This window comes from Xiphias gladius, chromosome 4 (genome assembly GCF_016859285.1).
Source record: "Xiphias gladius isolate SHS-SW01 ecotype Sanya breed wild chromosome 4, ASM1685928v1, whole genome shotgun sequence".
NCBI lineage: Eukaryota > Metazoa > Chordata > Actinopteri > Istiophoriformes > Xiphiidae > Xiphias > Xiphias gladius.
Window position 1 is genome coordinate 15,571,605 of NC_053403.1, and position 15,934 is coordinate 15,587,538.

At 38.7% G+C, this 15,934-nt stretch overlaps 1 protein-coding gene across 4 annotated transcripts in view; it reads left to right on the forward strand.

Moving 5' to 3' along the window:
- LOC120788722 (A-kinase anchor protein 7-like) overlaps positions 1-15,934 on the forward strand; it is a 41,780-nt gene that overhangs the window by 8,246 nt on the left and 17,600 nt on the right. For 3 of the 4 annotated variants that reach the window (XM_040124747.1, XM_040124748.1, XM_040124750.1), the window contains 3 exons: positions 507-619; positions 1,910-1,956; positions 2,500-2,600. In XM_040124747.1, coding sequence (XP_039980681.1) covers positions 507-619; positions 1,910-1,956; positions 2,500-2,600 — 261 coding nt within the window. Of the gene's footprint in view, positions 1-506; positions 620-1,909; positions 1,957-2,499; positions 2,601-14,272; positions 14,397-15,934 lie in introns of those variants that run through there. The other variant, XM_040124749.1, reaches the window with a different exon arrangement.

The window sequence follows — 15,934 nt, forward strand, 5'->3', positions numbered from 1 at the left end:
TCCTGTCCTCTTGTCGGCTCTCTCCACCACTGTTATTGATTATATACTAACCTTTCTCTCCCTGTAAAGCTCCTCTTCTAAAAATACCTCTGTGGTTTCCCTCTAAACCTCATCGGTTGGTGTGTGTGTCTTTGTCTGTATGTGTCTGTCCTTGGAGGTTGTCTTTGCCTGCGTGGTCAAATGATACTCCAGCAAAAAGCCTTTTTCCATCTTCTGGCACACATTCTCAGCCATCTGTTTCTGTTTGTGTTACCCATTATGGCTTTTACAAAAGTCCATGGAGCAGATTTGAGATGGTTAATTGGGATGAAATGGAGGTGGACGTATAGCATACTCTTGATGTTGTGGGTTTGAATCCAACTAATGTCCTCTGTCACATCCCTTCTCTGTCCATAAGGTATCAATTTGCATTATGTCAACCAACAGCTTTCCCTTTTGGCCTTATTCAGAAATGGTTGTTTATATGACTTATGGTGTTTTTATAACTTTGTGTATGTTTGTTGCAGAGTTGTTGCAAAGCCGTTTTGAGGAGCAGGGTCTTCTGCAAGGAGACAGTCGTGGGTTTGAACCCCACCTCACCATTATGAAGCTGTCCAGAACCTCAAAACTACGATCTCAGGTATGCACAGGTGCGCTTACACACACATTATCGGTAGATTTAGGTCATGAAAGAAATGTATATAGAATGTGGAAATGCTCTCCATATTAACATACCATAGGTGTCAGCCGATATCAACTTAAAAAAATATAATTATCAGTCCAACGTACCTTTTACAACCAGTTTTGACAGATTGTAATGGCATTTTATTGCTCATTATTTATTCTCCTGGTTTTTAAAGACAGTTTCAATTCTTTAACATATCTTAACTCAATAATGTAATTGTAATTTGTACGAACACTACTTAATGTTAAGGTTGTGCAGAGCCCCAGCTTTTCCATGTAAAGGGAAATACAGTATGTCCCTCCACACTGGGATGTCAGGAACACAAACTAACCTGAGGCTGATGCATTTACATACACATAGAGTATGTCAGTATATGGAAATAGCTCATTGACTTTTTTTCAACTATAGTGAACAAGTCATTCCATGAATTATTATTTTATTATTATGTTCCCCAATTGTTGTAGTTCAATGAAGTTGCACTGGCACGTTTTGGTTTTAATGGACAAAAGTCAGAATACTTTCAGTTGCTCCAAAAAAAAAAAAATTACATTTTCATCCTTTGCTTAAACATTTTTTTGCTTTCATACGCAATCTCACATTAGCTTGCTTTCTTGTAACAAACTAATCTTGAGAGAAAAGTCAAACAGCTGCAGTGTTACTCCTTTGTCCTCCACCATCCTTTTTATTCCCCTCACCTCCCAATGGCTGTAAAATGTGTCATCCAGTGGTTAGATGCCAAATTATTGCTCCAGCCAAAACTGCTACTGGGAATAACACGCCTGCTACGGTATTTTAAAAGAAAACTGAGTGCATGTGATTTCATAGTTTATGATGTCAGGCTGTCAGGGATGAGGGAGGGAGAGAGAAAATAGTGGTGTGACTGGGTGGATGGGAATGAAATTGGAAAAAGATATAAATAAGAGGGAAGTGGGGGTGAAGGGTGGGGAGGACAGAAAGATAAGCAGAGATGAGCAGTGGTCGGGGGGGGGGGGACAGAGGAAGGACAGCATCTATCTTTTTTTTTCCTTTGACACCTGATGACATCTTATCCTGTGTGGTGCCTGCCAGGCTGCATTCACGTCCTTCGCTTGTGTGTGTGTGTGTGTGTGTGTGTGTGTGTGTGTGTGTGTGTGTGTGTGTGTGTGTGTGTGTGTGTGTGTGTGTGTGTGTGTGTGTGTGTGTCAAGACTTGTCCTAAAATGTGTGATAAACAGGTCATAAACAGCATTTTCTCTGTGTCTCTCAGGGTATAAAGCGCGTGGACCCAGCCCTTTACTCCAACTATACTGACAAGTAGGTGCCTGGTTTTTTTATATATTTAGGCAACCAAGTACACTGACAAATTTTTCAGGGTCATTACTCTACAATAAGCAGAGTGGGACATTGTGTAATGTTTTGTGTCCATACTGCAGGCTTGCTAAAGATGTAAGCACAACATTTTACACAATATATGCATAGTAATATGAAAGAAATATTTCTCGTTTTACTCAAATCCAATTCTAAGTATTTCACCATTTTGTGACTCACTGGTGTTTTAAAATTGTTCATGGCCTTATAATTTATCTTTGAATTTCAAATGTGTATCACTTTTATTTGAACATTACCAAATTGCATAATTTTTTGTCTCCAGTTTTGTAGTTTTTGAAAATAGACACATTTGCCAAGTATACTGATACATGCAGTTAAATTTGTTTGTCGGTTTTAATTTGAGGGATAACTGCTGCAAAGTGGCTATAATGACAGACATCTGGCTGTAATATCTGCTGGAGGCAGGCACTCTCTTTTCTGTTTTGTATTTTCTTATACTCGCTTTGTCTCTGTCACTGCAACACTCAGGTTTTTTGGAGACCAGATGGTTGAGCGGGTGGACCTTTGTTCCATGTTGAAGAGGAAGCAGCAAGATGGATATTACCACACCGAGACTTCACTACAACTTGGTTAGTGCACACGCAAACAGGACCATATTGTGTATGTGTGTGTGTATAGTGTATCTGCTTATCAGGTGCAATATTGAGCCTCTAGAGGGAGCTGTCTGCTCACAGGATAATGACTTTCTCTTTGGCAGTGGGACAAAATTTGCTTGCAGCATCTTATTTTTGGTGTAATAAAATGCAACATTTTTTATTTGTTTGTTTTATTTCATCTCAGTCAATGAATTTGAAGGGGAGTCATGTATTCATTCCATTCTGTTCGTGTCTTTGTCATTTAGTAGGATGTCTGAAACTTATGTAGATTTACATATGACTTTCGAAAGGTTGTTCATGTGGCAAAGATTGGTATGAATGGTACGTTTCATACCACTTGAAAACAAAAAGATTGGAGTGCTGGTTTTCTGACTCCGAGGTCATATTTTTGAGTAGGCATATGTGAACCATCAAACTTCATGTGCTTAGCAGAAACAGGCCTTATTAAACACAGTTGGAATACTCGAGGTCTATTCTGCCTGTGTTGGCAGAATAGAGCTCGAGTATTTCAACTATTGTCTTAGTTGTTGTCTAGGTCTGGAATTGGAGTTTTTAAATGAAAAGAGGAATTGCTCAATTCAATGTACTCCCTGCACTGTGGTTTAAAATGTGGCATTGATTAGATCAGTATGTTGCAGAATTAAATCGGCAGATTCCTGTAATGTGAATTTTGTGCCACCTGGTTATTGTGTTTGTAAAACACTTGTTACGGAGCAGTTTACAGTATGCCGTGTAGCCCCACATGAACTGGAGATGGCACTGTTGACCACTGTAGGACTTGAGATGTAGCCAGACAGGCAATATCCTGTTCTCCTAGAGTCTAGCTAATGCTGAAGCATGCTAGGAGCTAGCAGGGAATTTGATCTTTTAAAGAAAACAAACTTTTGGAAGTTTATTGTATGATTTTATCCGTTTTGTATTCCTCAGATAAAACAACTTGTCATAGTCACATTTTGAGCAGCCACTCTTTGTTAAACATCATCTGATCCATTTTTGCCACGGCAAAAACAACACCCCACACACAGACCTGAGATGCTACAAGTGTGGAGCTTTGTGGCTGTTGTGAGCCAAGATTGATTGGCAGTGATAACGGCCAATTCATTGTTTCCTGTTTCCTAATGGCAGGTGTCTGAAAGAGATGTAAAAATCATATAAACCATATAAACCAAAACACATTTTCTATGCCAGCTGTAGCCAAAAATAAGTTTCACCATAATGGCTTAAAATTGGCTTAGAATATTCTGTAATTGGAGTACTTTATAATATTTAGACATGGGCTACGCGAAAGATTTTTGTTAAAGCAGTAATGTCAAAAAGAAACAAATGAATTATCACATTGTTATCGTAACCTTGACAGGATGAGTGTATACCTCCAAGTACACATACGCACATGAAAATTTGCACATACAGTATACAGTGTATAATGGATTGACAGGGACTCCCGAAGTCCCACTATCAGGCAGCTACACTAATTAGTGTGTGTGTGTGTGTGTGTGTGTGTGTGTGTGTGTGTGTGTGTGTGTGTGTGTGTGTGTGTGTGTGTGTGTGTGTGTGAGCTGTCAGCATGAGTAGAGCTAGGCTGTCACAATGTTTTGTGGATCACTGGGCTGTCGGAGAGAGACAAAGAGCGACAGTGTCTGTGTGGGAGTGAGAGAGAGAGTAGGGGGATGTTTACCTCACACTTTTCATCATCAAAAGGCTAGTGTTTTTGTCAAGTGTTTTTCCACAACAATAAATACATGTTTGCATCCAGTTCTCTGATATTATAGTGCAATGTCTACACAAGAGTGATGCAGTGTGGAGGATTTAAATACAAAGTTACAATGCTTAGTGTCTGAGAGTGACATGATAGGAATTAAATGTCTGTCACCCTCGTGTTTATAAGTTACATAAGCTTTTAAACTGAGGCTATGTAAATTTCAAAAGATGAAATATCCCAATTGTCCTCTTATAAATGGAAAGTTGAATTCATGAGAAATAAATGCACCACTGCTCAATTAAGGTCACTTGGTTTCACCACTACAGCATTTTTGGCCTGGTAGCTTATGGTGGCTAATGTTAGCAATGTTAGATAGATGTTCTAATGTAACTGACTTCTTTGAGTAAGTTTGCTAACTTTGACTCTTCACTGCATGTGCTAACCTCTTAAAGGCAACGGACACAAGAGAACTTTGGGAGATGAAAGGAAATTCTATGTGAGATAATCCATGCAGTTGCTGCTTGTATAGCCGCATTGACTGCGGTTCAGCAAAAGTTACGTAGTCTTGGTTTAAACCTACTTCTCGTTTAGTTGTAATAACTCCTTAATAGAGCAAGGAATCTCAAAAACACCACCAGGACATTCCTTACAATAAGTAAAATTAATTAACAACAATACTGACTTGGTGTTTCGAGAGAAATGGTGTGCTTTTTGTTGTGAGTTCTTCATTAAGATTTTCCTTGGCGTCAGCATCTGGTGACCATAAAGGAACTGGAGCCTAGGGCATGTGCTGGCTGCTGAGCTTATAATTTTGTCACTAGGTCGTAGTTGATCTGAAATAAGAAAATTAGCTCCTCTGGGGCATTGGCCTGCACACAGTATGTTACTAAATCAATGCAGGATAAATTTTGGCCTAGATGGGTCACTTGGGACAAATTGCACCCTCACGCACATATTTACACACTTGCCATGGCCGCAGTGTCACAACTGTCACAAGACAGAAATTCATATGGGGAGGCAGGTCAAGGTGGAAAAACACACAAGCAGGATAGACACTTCCACAACCCATTCTCAATCAATTAACTGAATCGCTAATTGCAACATTAACAACACTTTATAGACTGATAAACACATCTGTTCTACCTTGTAATAACACATCTTTGACAAAAATTATAGAAGACATCCTGTTCAGTGTGATGAACCACTTGTCTGAAGAGAGCAATTCTCTTTAAGTTGACTTTCACAACGTACTAACAAGAATGGAAAAACAGAGACTGCACTGAAGGTAGAAAAACACATTCATCCATCTAAGGACGTACGGTTTGAGAATGGCCAGCATGCACATTAGAGCTTCATGTCTCGGTAATTTGATGCCAAAAACACGTGATTAGCAGGGAGTGATGCACTCTCTCTCCATTAGAAAACAATTACTTAGCCACCACACACCAGGCTTATTGCTCTTTGTAGACAATGAAGCAGATGAGATTAAAGCATTGACTCTTCATCTAACACTTCAACAGATTTGACAGAGAATTTGCTAATAACAGAAATAATTGAAATTAGTGTGCAGTTTATTGCCTACTATCCATTTTCAGTAAGTTCTAACAATTAAATTATTTATAAACTATTTAATAAAGATAAGATTTTTATCTAATAATTAATATATTAGTCATTGTATTCATAATGAAATATGGACCTTGTGTGGTTGGAAAAAATAGTTTCATGTATCTTCTTTATCTTCTATATCCACTGAGTTTGACACTGCTTCTTACATGATATAATCCTATCAAGCTGTGTAAAGTACACCAGAGAAAGCAATGGCTACTGGTTAAACTGATTCTCGGTGGGTTTATCCTCGTCTACATCCCTGTTCCCCACAGGGTGCCGCTGAGTTTCAGTGTGTTTTTTTTTTTTTTGGTGGTGCGCAGTGGTCAGTATCTGATTTTGTGTTTATACTTTATGTTAATCTCTTGATCCACAGGACAACATAATCCACAGCAGGCCCACTGATACACAACCCAGCCGGGTGTGTTTATATGTGGGGATGAGGGAGGAGGTCAGAATATACAGACAGTGAGAGAGGAAAGGGTGAAAAGACAAGAGGAGAGTTTTTCTTGGATATATGTGATGTCCTCATTACTGTCACCCCAAGTGTGGTTTAATACTACAGGTACCAAACTTCTGAGGGAAGCAATCACACCTTGAGCAGCAACTTTGTCAGAAATACAACCGAAGAGCAACTTGTATATCTATTTACAGGGCAGCCAAAGAAGCTCATGTTGTTTTAATATGGATAGCAAAAATGAACGACAAAGAGTGAGGCTGAAAATGATGAGATAAATGTACAAAAAGTAATGCTGGATTAGGGCTGCAACTAATGACTATTTTCATTATCATATTGGCAGATTATTTTATGGCCATAAAATGTCAGAAAATAATGAAAAATGTCCTGTATGATTTCCCACAGTCTAAGCTGATGTCTTCAGATGTCTTGATTTGTCCAACCAACAGTTTCAAACTTGAAAATATTCACTTCACAATCATGTATGACAAAGAAATAACAAATACTCACATTTGAGTTGCTGTAACCAGCAAATATTTGGCATGTTTGCTGAAAAAAGGACTAAAATTATTAATGAATCAAGCATGGGAATGGTGAATACCATTACTAAGGATAAAAACTGTTATATAAAGAGGTAATTACAGAATGGAAATACATTAAATGGCTATTGCTGAAGAAAAAAAAGTCAACCATGAATACTATCTAAAACAGGGTTTGATTTTGTAAAAATCTTAAACCTGCAGTAACTGATTTTCTTGGCCACTAGGGAGCTTTGGAAACAAGTTGTGAACACAACATTGACATCGTCATCTTATAAGTCAACATGGTGAACTTGTTAGCTAACAGTTAATTATTTACACATCCAGCACTTTCGTATCAACAATTTAATTCAATTAGAGTCGTATTTCCAATATCAGTAAGTCCAATATTCATTCTCTTTTAGCTCCACTTTTAGTCTTTACCAACTCCTGAGGGAAAGATTTGGATCTGCAGCTGCTAAAAGCTCCAATATGTTTGGCAGCTATTTGTTAAAAGTGTCTGTCAGGTGACGGATGCTGAGCAGGTAGCGTCCAGTGGGTTTTCAGACCTTTTTAGTTGAAAACCGCTGATTGCTGCAGCCAAAATCAACTCCACGACTGCAGGAGTGAACCAAAACAGTAAATTTAACGACCACACAGCTAAAAAATGAACTGAAACTCACTGTAAAGCTCTGTAAAGCCCAGGCGAGCTGCAGATTCAGGTGTAGGTTCACTATGAGCGACCAATTTCGTAATGTCACACTCTTTTAACATTGTCATTTAATACATAATTATAAAAATATTGATTAAATCCACTTTAAGGATTGTAACTTTAAAGTGCAGTGACTCCAACACTGTGTGAATTAGAAATACAACTTGCTCCCAGTATCACGTCTTTTTATTTTTCTCTCTTCTCTAGTTTATATACCACAGATGAAAGGGCATGAAATATGGTATTGCCCTGTCCACTTCCGTTTAGACAGATGGATGAGCGTTAATAACTCAGAACAAAGTTGCTGAAAAAACACTTGGACACATCTTTACATATTTGTGTTCTTACATACACAAATGAGGTGTAAATTGGAGGTAATACTCTTTCAGTCGACTGGTACACTCTAGTTCCTGTCATGATCTATTGGTATTTACAGTATAAAAAATGTGGCTTGTTGCTTGTTGCTCTGTGACCTTTTGGTATTTTATTTGAGATAAGGTCAATCACTTTTGTACAGACTGTGCTGTGTGGCTTTTCCAATAAAACAAGTCTTTAGCAGTGCTCGTTTTCCAGTCGCCAGTCATGAGCGTAAGATGATGCAATTTGCTAATGTGCATGTAAATGGGCTAATATCTCTCTGCAGTATACTGGATCAGGAGATTGCAAAATTTGAAGGTCCAGAATTGAGGAGTTAAGTGTTGTTTAACAGTATTCTGGGATTATTGATGCCTTGAATGTCAAAAGTAATACAGTTTTTTGTACACCTACTGGTTTACAGATTTGGCTTATAGATTTTCTCTGTTTTTAATAATACTAAAAATAATTGTTTTGCTTTCGATGCATGACAGGTATTTTCCCCATAACAGGGGACAATTGAATCAAAAAATCGATTATACAGAAATTTAAAAAAAAAAAAAAAATACTATTTTAAGTTCAGGCACTCTGTAGTGTAACAGTTAATTGTTTCTTAGGACTCAGCTGCTCATTTGCGTTTTCTCCCCATTTTTGTAGTAGCAGGAAGTACATCAACTTTGTTTTACATTTGGAAATAAAAATGGTAAAAACAAAAACCTATGAGCCTTAAGTGTATTGAAGGCTCTATCTGTTACTGATTTAAAGCATCCCTCGTGGAAAGATTGGCACATCACTACTGGCTTTGTTTCTAATAATCAATGGTATTGAATAGACTCTAAGACTCTCTCATCCCTCTTCCTTTCCCCCTCCCTCTCCCTATAATTTATTAGAGTGAAAGAGCATCTGAATTTCTAATTCATTAAAGAGCATCTGAGTAAGGTCTTTGTTGTAGTATTGCATTCTGTATCTCCATGTCAGACCATAGGAGTATTGTCAAAGTTTGTTTGGTGATAGCAGCTTATCATTCTAACATGACTGAGGCTTAAATAATTTCATATCATGAAAAGCACCAAAGGACACAGTTATACAGTTGAAGAAAGTACTCTTTGAGGGGGAGAAATATTGATGGTAATCGAACAGCCAGAAAGCTACTCTTAGATAGAAATTAAAAACCTTGATTAAATGTGTATTGCAACAAAAGAACTCTCATCAGTGTTACTGGTGGGCCTGATGTAGGGTCTGGTTTTGTTGCATTCACGTCATAATGTTTAGACTGTTACTACGAGCAACCGAGTCGGAAAAACCATTAACATCAGCTTCTGTGTTGTCAGAGTCACAGATAACTCGCTCTTGGTGAAACAAACTGTTGACGTGTCAATAAATCACAGGAAAACGGCTGCAAGGCTATCATCATTATCACGTACACCTGCAGCGCTAATACAACGATTCAGGTCATTTAAAAGGTTCTACTGTAAACACTGATTGTTTGATTTTAACTAGGTAAAGAAATCCTTCAAATTCATACCACTGCCAAAGTTACAAATTTAGGCTATTTAAATAAACTACCGTTCTATGTCTCTTGTTCAAGCTATGCCAAGAATTTTTGACTATATGATCGAGAGAACTTGGTTGATGCAAAAAAAAAAACAGCACCTACGGGGTCCTAAAGACCCTGCTCGTGCTTTTCAAATATTGTTAAAGCAAGAACATTAAAGCTTATACGTAGTATCCTGTTGCCTTCAGGTACTCCGGCTTCCTCCCACAGTCCAATGACATGCAGGTTAGGTTAATTGGCAACTCTAAATTGCCTGTAGTTGTGAATGTGAGCGTGAATGGTTGTTTGTGTGTATATGTGGGCCCTGTGATAGACTGGCGACCTGTCCAGGGTGTAGCCCACCTCTTGCCCAATGTCAGGTGGGATTGGCTCCAGTCCCCCCCAAACACTCAAAGAGAAAAGCTAATGGATGGATGGATATACTAGTAATATACTAGTATTTTATTTCATGTTGCCTGCCTGAAAACGTAGTGCTTGCAGTAGTGATGACAAGGGTGGGCTAAAGAAGAAATAGAAAGGAGCAAATACAGCAGTGACTCAGCAGATGGGAGGATGGAAGGACAAGTGATCGAAGAGGATAGAACAAGGAATAAGGGAGATGAAACAAGAATGGTGAATGAGTATAGGAGGAGAAGGGAGAGACAGAGGACAAGAGAATAGGCTTGCAGAAGCAGTAGAATTAAACAGATAGCGAGGATGAGAAGAGCAGATAGCATGGCCAGACAGATGGCGAGAGAAAATTGAGGGTCTGAGTGAAGGTGACATTAAAGAGATCAGCGAATTGAAGATTGATATTAAAGGGATAGCAAAGGAGGGTACATGGGTCAAGCAAAAGAGAAGTCAGACTACGCGATGGAAAGAAAGGGAGATGAATAATGGTGGAGTACGGTGACAGGTGGAGGAAGATTGGATGGGGGTTTAGAAAGGGAGAATTGTCTTCCAGGTTTTCTGTGTCAGATATGATGAGAGTCAACCAAAACCAACTACAATGTTTTCCTCTATCTGGCTGTCTCTAAATAGTTTTGTTCTCATGTTGATCAATTTTAAGATTTATTTAAGTGAGTTCCGGCAAACATTTTAATAGAAACTAATTATCCAGGAGACTAACTTGTTTTTCTGCAGCACATGAAAACTGTAATTTAAAAAAGCAAACAGTTGTATTAGGAAACTTGATCTAGAAACATGTTTTTTTCATATCTGTAAGTCTTCAAATTACCATAGTTTACTGTTTTCTGATTGAAATTTAAAATTCAAATCTAATCGCCACAATGATAGGAATATTTCTGTTAGCAAATGAAATTAAGGAAGTTTTCTAAATAATGCAAACAACCTCAAGATGTCATAAAAATACAAACCCACAACAGTGAAGGTGCAGAAAAATCCCTTCACCAAATACTGTGTGATTGAGTCAGAGAAGCTTTAACAACGTAAACGGTCCGGATGAGCAAATAAAAGTGCAGCCATGTTCAACCCAACAAGTGCCTGAATGGTCAGTTTGTTCATTGGAGTGTGAGTGAATAATGACGGAGAATTAAATGCCTGTGAAAAATGCATTTAATTTGTGTGCGTTTGTCTGTGTGCGTGCGTGCGTGCGTGCGTGCGTGCGTGCGTGCGTGCGTGCGTGCGCATGTGAGACAGACAGAGTGAGGTTCGTGTTAATTTAGAGACATATACTGGCTTTTAAATTATATTTTTCCAAGCAAGGCTACAGCTACAGTAGCAAGAAAAAGTATATGAACCGTTGGAATTACCTGTCTTTATTAAAAACCATTATACATTCACAGTGCTGGTGGAAAAACATTAGCGGACACTTGGATTTAATAACTGGTCGAACGTCCGTCGGCAGCAATATTCTCAAACAAGTGCTTCCTGTAGCTGAGGATCAGACCTGCACATTTGAAATTTGAACCATTCTTCATGACAGAACTGCTTCAGCTCGGCCATATACTTAGGATGTCTGGTGTGAATGGCTCTCTTGAGGTCATTCCACAGCATCTTTGTCAGATTAATGTTCTGACTGGGCCACTCCGAAAGGTGGTTTGAAATCATTCTGTCGTAAATTTACTGCACCATATGTATTGCTCCCAGTCTTCTCCCAAATTCAACCTTAGTTTTATCAGTCCACAAAACATTTTACCAATAACATTGTGGAGTGTCACCGTGCTCTTTGACAAGCTACAGGTGCAGTGATGTTTTTTGGAAAGCATGGGCTTCCTCCATGATGTCCTGCCATGTACACCATGCTCCATGCAACCATGCATCATTATTTGCATACGGTAGACTCATGAATAGAGATGTTAACCAGCTCCAATGATTCCTTTAAACCGTTCGGTGTTATTCTGGGTTTTTACGTCACTGAGCATCTGTGTTGTGCCTTTGGAGTCATCTTAGCTAGGCGCCCACAGAACTAAATTGTCTCGGTTTATAGACAGTTTTATCTGCTGTGGACTGATGAATATTTAAACTCTTTGAGATTACTTTGTAAGACTTTCCAGCTTTATGCAGTTCTTGATGGCAAGTCTTCTGAGATGTCTTTTTTTTTTTGTCATGCATGGTTCACATTAGCAGATGCTTCTTGCAAATAACAAAATCAAAATATTTGAGTGTTTTTTATAAATGAAATTAACTTTAACCATACCTCCAACTTGTTTCATTGATTGGACTACATATTTACTAACTCTTGACTCCAATTAGCTTTTGTTGATGACATTAGCCGAGGGGCTCACGTACACCGATCAGCCATCACATTACAACCGGCAACTGGTTTTAATGTTGTGGCTGATCAGTGTGCGTTTTCCAACCTACACTGGGAAATTTTAAATGATGTATTAAATATAGACATGAACCCTTCAATGATTTGTGTGTTTAAAAGTAGTTAAAAAAGAGTATTTGTTTATATTTGTAACCTAGATGAAGATCTGACAATATTTTAAGACAAATTTATAAATAAATGCAGATAATTCCTAAGGGTTCACTTACTTTTCTTGTTGCTGTATCTACATGTACTTGTCTGGCAATTTTTTAGCAGTTGTAATAACTGGGAGTTTCCTGTAGCTTTTAACATATGTGTAGTTTATCATAGCAGCAATCAAACAGCGATGACTGTATATAGTATATAGTGACGACAGATAAACAATGCTGAAATGCATGATAAGGTGTTGATAAAAGCACTAAATAAATATTAAATGTAGCAAACATATAGGATGACTGTTGGACATGAAGTACTTTGGGCTTGTACTATTGGCCTCAACACCATGCCATGTCTGAAAAAATTTCCAGTAGAGACACTAAAATACCAGGGCATATCACACAGAGTCTCTGTGTGCGTGTGTGTGTCCATGTGTCCGTGTGTGTGTCCGTGTGTGTGTGTGTGTGTGTGTGTGTGTGTGTGTGTGTGTGTGTGTGTGTGTGTGTGTGTGTGTCCGTGTGTGTGTGTGTGTGTGTGTGTGTGTGTGTGTGTGTGTCCGCATGTCTTGAGTTAATTATTCATATAAGTGTTATGATAAACAGCAAGCCCTATCACCAAGTCCCTGTTATCTACAACATGCAGTTGTCTTCTTGTGTTTGTGGGCATAACCTTTCTTGTGACTAAGTACTGAGGCCCCATGAGCTGACCTTCAGCTAAACAGAGTCAACATTGTTGCAGTGTTTTCTTTTATGCACTGTTTTCTTTTCTTTAATGTGGCTCTTAAACAGGTACTCATAAATGTGTACATTACAGCAAATAATATAATTTTGTACTCAGTTGAAAAGTCCCTAAGCTGACCCCAGAAAAGAAATGTGTACAGGAGATTTAAATTATCCACAAATTACAGGTTGTTTATAAAAGCACTACTTCATTTAGATTAGAGAATTCATTTGGATTATGTCTGTGTGTATACAGGGCTGATTTGTTTTTTCTCTTTTATTATCAAAAAAAGTTCATGATGCATCATACATATTCACATACTATTTAAATGACAAAGTTTGTACATGATCTGTGTATGTTCAATAACATATATGGGTAAAAAATAACTGACGTTCAATAGCAGTCAGGCCTCACCAATGACAACACTTAAACCCCACAAATAGCAGTCATAATAGTTATGTGTTTGTGTGAAAACCGGCAGCTGTGAGCTGAATGCCGCTGTTGGAGACAGGGCTCCACAGACTTCTCACACAGCTGAGCTCAGTGCATCATGCACTAAAATGTATGTGATGTGTTTGTGTGTGTGTGAGGATATTTGCATTAACATTCCCATCACACTCACATCCCCTTACCCCTTGTTTGTAATCCCCCATTAACCCTGCAGAGTAGAGATATGCTTATAACTACACCATGTGTGTTGGTTTTAGCACATGGAGCTGCAGCATCCCTGGAGCTGGTGGAGATTCATTGTTATACTTAAGAATTCATCAGCAGAGCTGCCAAATGCGACTGTTGAAAGGGCTTGAACCAAGGCCATCTGGCTGAAAAGCAGTGCCTCTAATCACCTTGCTACTTGCATCTTCATCTTTACTGTACTTTTAACACAACATCTTTTTCACTCTTACTCAAGTACAATATTTAATACAACCTTACATTTAGCTGCACTACTCTTGCTACTTTTTAAATTCATTTTTAATCTGCAGAAATTTAGGAAAGGCTCATGGTCTGTTTTTGCTCTCTCAAACTATAACTCCATTTCACCAATAGTAGAATAATGGCAACAGCAGGATAAAGTCAAGTAGATTTTTTTTTTTTTTTTTCTTCTTTCCTCACACAGAATAGAGCTTTCAATCAGCTTGAACAACTCATGCTGCTGGACTACACTGAGCTCTGACTGTGAGGGCCCGTTTGAGATCATTACATCAGACTGCAGTGCTGAGCCGAGTGAGAGCAGGAAAGTCAGCCTTTTTAGGCAACACAACATATATAACATTTTTATAAATATACTTAACATAATAAAGGCTGCAACTAACAATTGTTGTCATTAAAGTTCCCCTCCAGACACATTTTGAAGTATGTAAAAAAAAAAAAAAATACACCTCTGATTAATATTTTGTTTAACATGATTTTCCCACATAAAAGGTTTTTTTAAAAAAAACTGGAAAGGGGCTGAAAGCAAATCTACACTTACTTCCTCAATTAGAAATTCTGGATCTATGAATATTCAAATATGCAAATATCACAGGCCTTGGGCCCCATCCCCCACCGCTGCTTGTGCTAGGTTGACCGGGGAAGAGCATTGCGTATCAAGATGGCTAGCGTTAGAGGACACGTCAGAGAGATTCAGTCATACAAGTTTGAGCCTTGGTTAGACCCAGACTCAGATGAGGAGTCTGTTGTGCACCAAAATTGGCAAGTAGCAGATGTATCAGGGATGGTAAGTGTAGTTAGGAACTTTTCTTTGTTTATGTTGTTTATTAGCTTGTGACTGGCTGTGGGTGACACAGCGTTACTTTGTTGTGCTGATACAAACTCTCACTCTCTGTACTGACGAGTCCGCTCAGCGCTGGAGGTTTATGGTTTCTTATGGCCCACCCCGCAAATTGATGGAATGGGTTTCTAACTTATGTGAAGCTTGAAACCCAGGCTGTCTGAATTCGTGTTTTCGAGACTGTCATTGGTACACTGCAGTTCTAAGGTGGAAATACTTGGCTGTGGCGTCGACTGCTTATTTTGCTATTGATATGTCTTGTATCATATAAAAACACCATATGGACAGGGGTGACAAGGTTAAAATGATAAACCAGTTAGTATATAAAAAGAAATAAAAATCGTGATAAAGGCCGTCACAGGTTGTGTAATAATGTAGTACACGATGATATAAAAATCCTCACCTTTAAAAAGCAAGTAAGGCAAGCAAATATTTGGCATTTTAGCTTGGTGAATTACCTTTAGATATTAAGTGTTGCCAGATTATTTTCTGTCAATTAACCAATCATCTCAGTATTAAAAATAACCTGCATGTGAGTAAAATGAAGTCCGAGCTCATCCAAGTCAGGTGGATTTAAAGAAATAACGGCCTGAAGTGGACTGACTCCATCGGGTCAGGTTCAGTTAGGTTCAGAATGTATATACCGTTATAGGTCTCACAAATAATATACACAGATGCAGTAGCAGGCTGCAGCTGCCGGCTATACAACAACCATTATTCAAGCTACAGTGACGAGTGTAGGTGGAGCCTGTAGCCCCCCTCCCCCTCCACGCACACATACACACACACACACACACACACACACACACACACACACACACACACACACAGTAGTGTCTGCTGTCTCCTCATATGTACCGCTCCCTTTTCCTCATCCACACACTTACCATACTCTTAAGCATGCTCACTCTGTCTCTTACTTGAATATACGCTCACTCAAGCACACACCCCTCCTCCTCTGTCACCATCTAGTTACACACACACACACACACACACACACACACACAC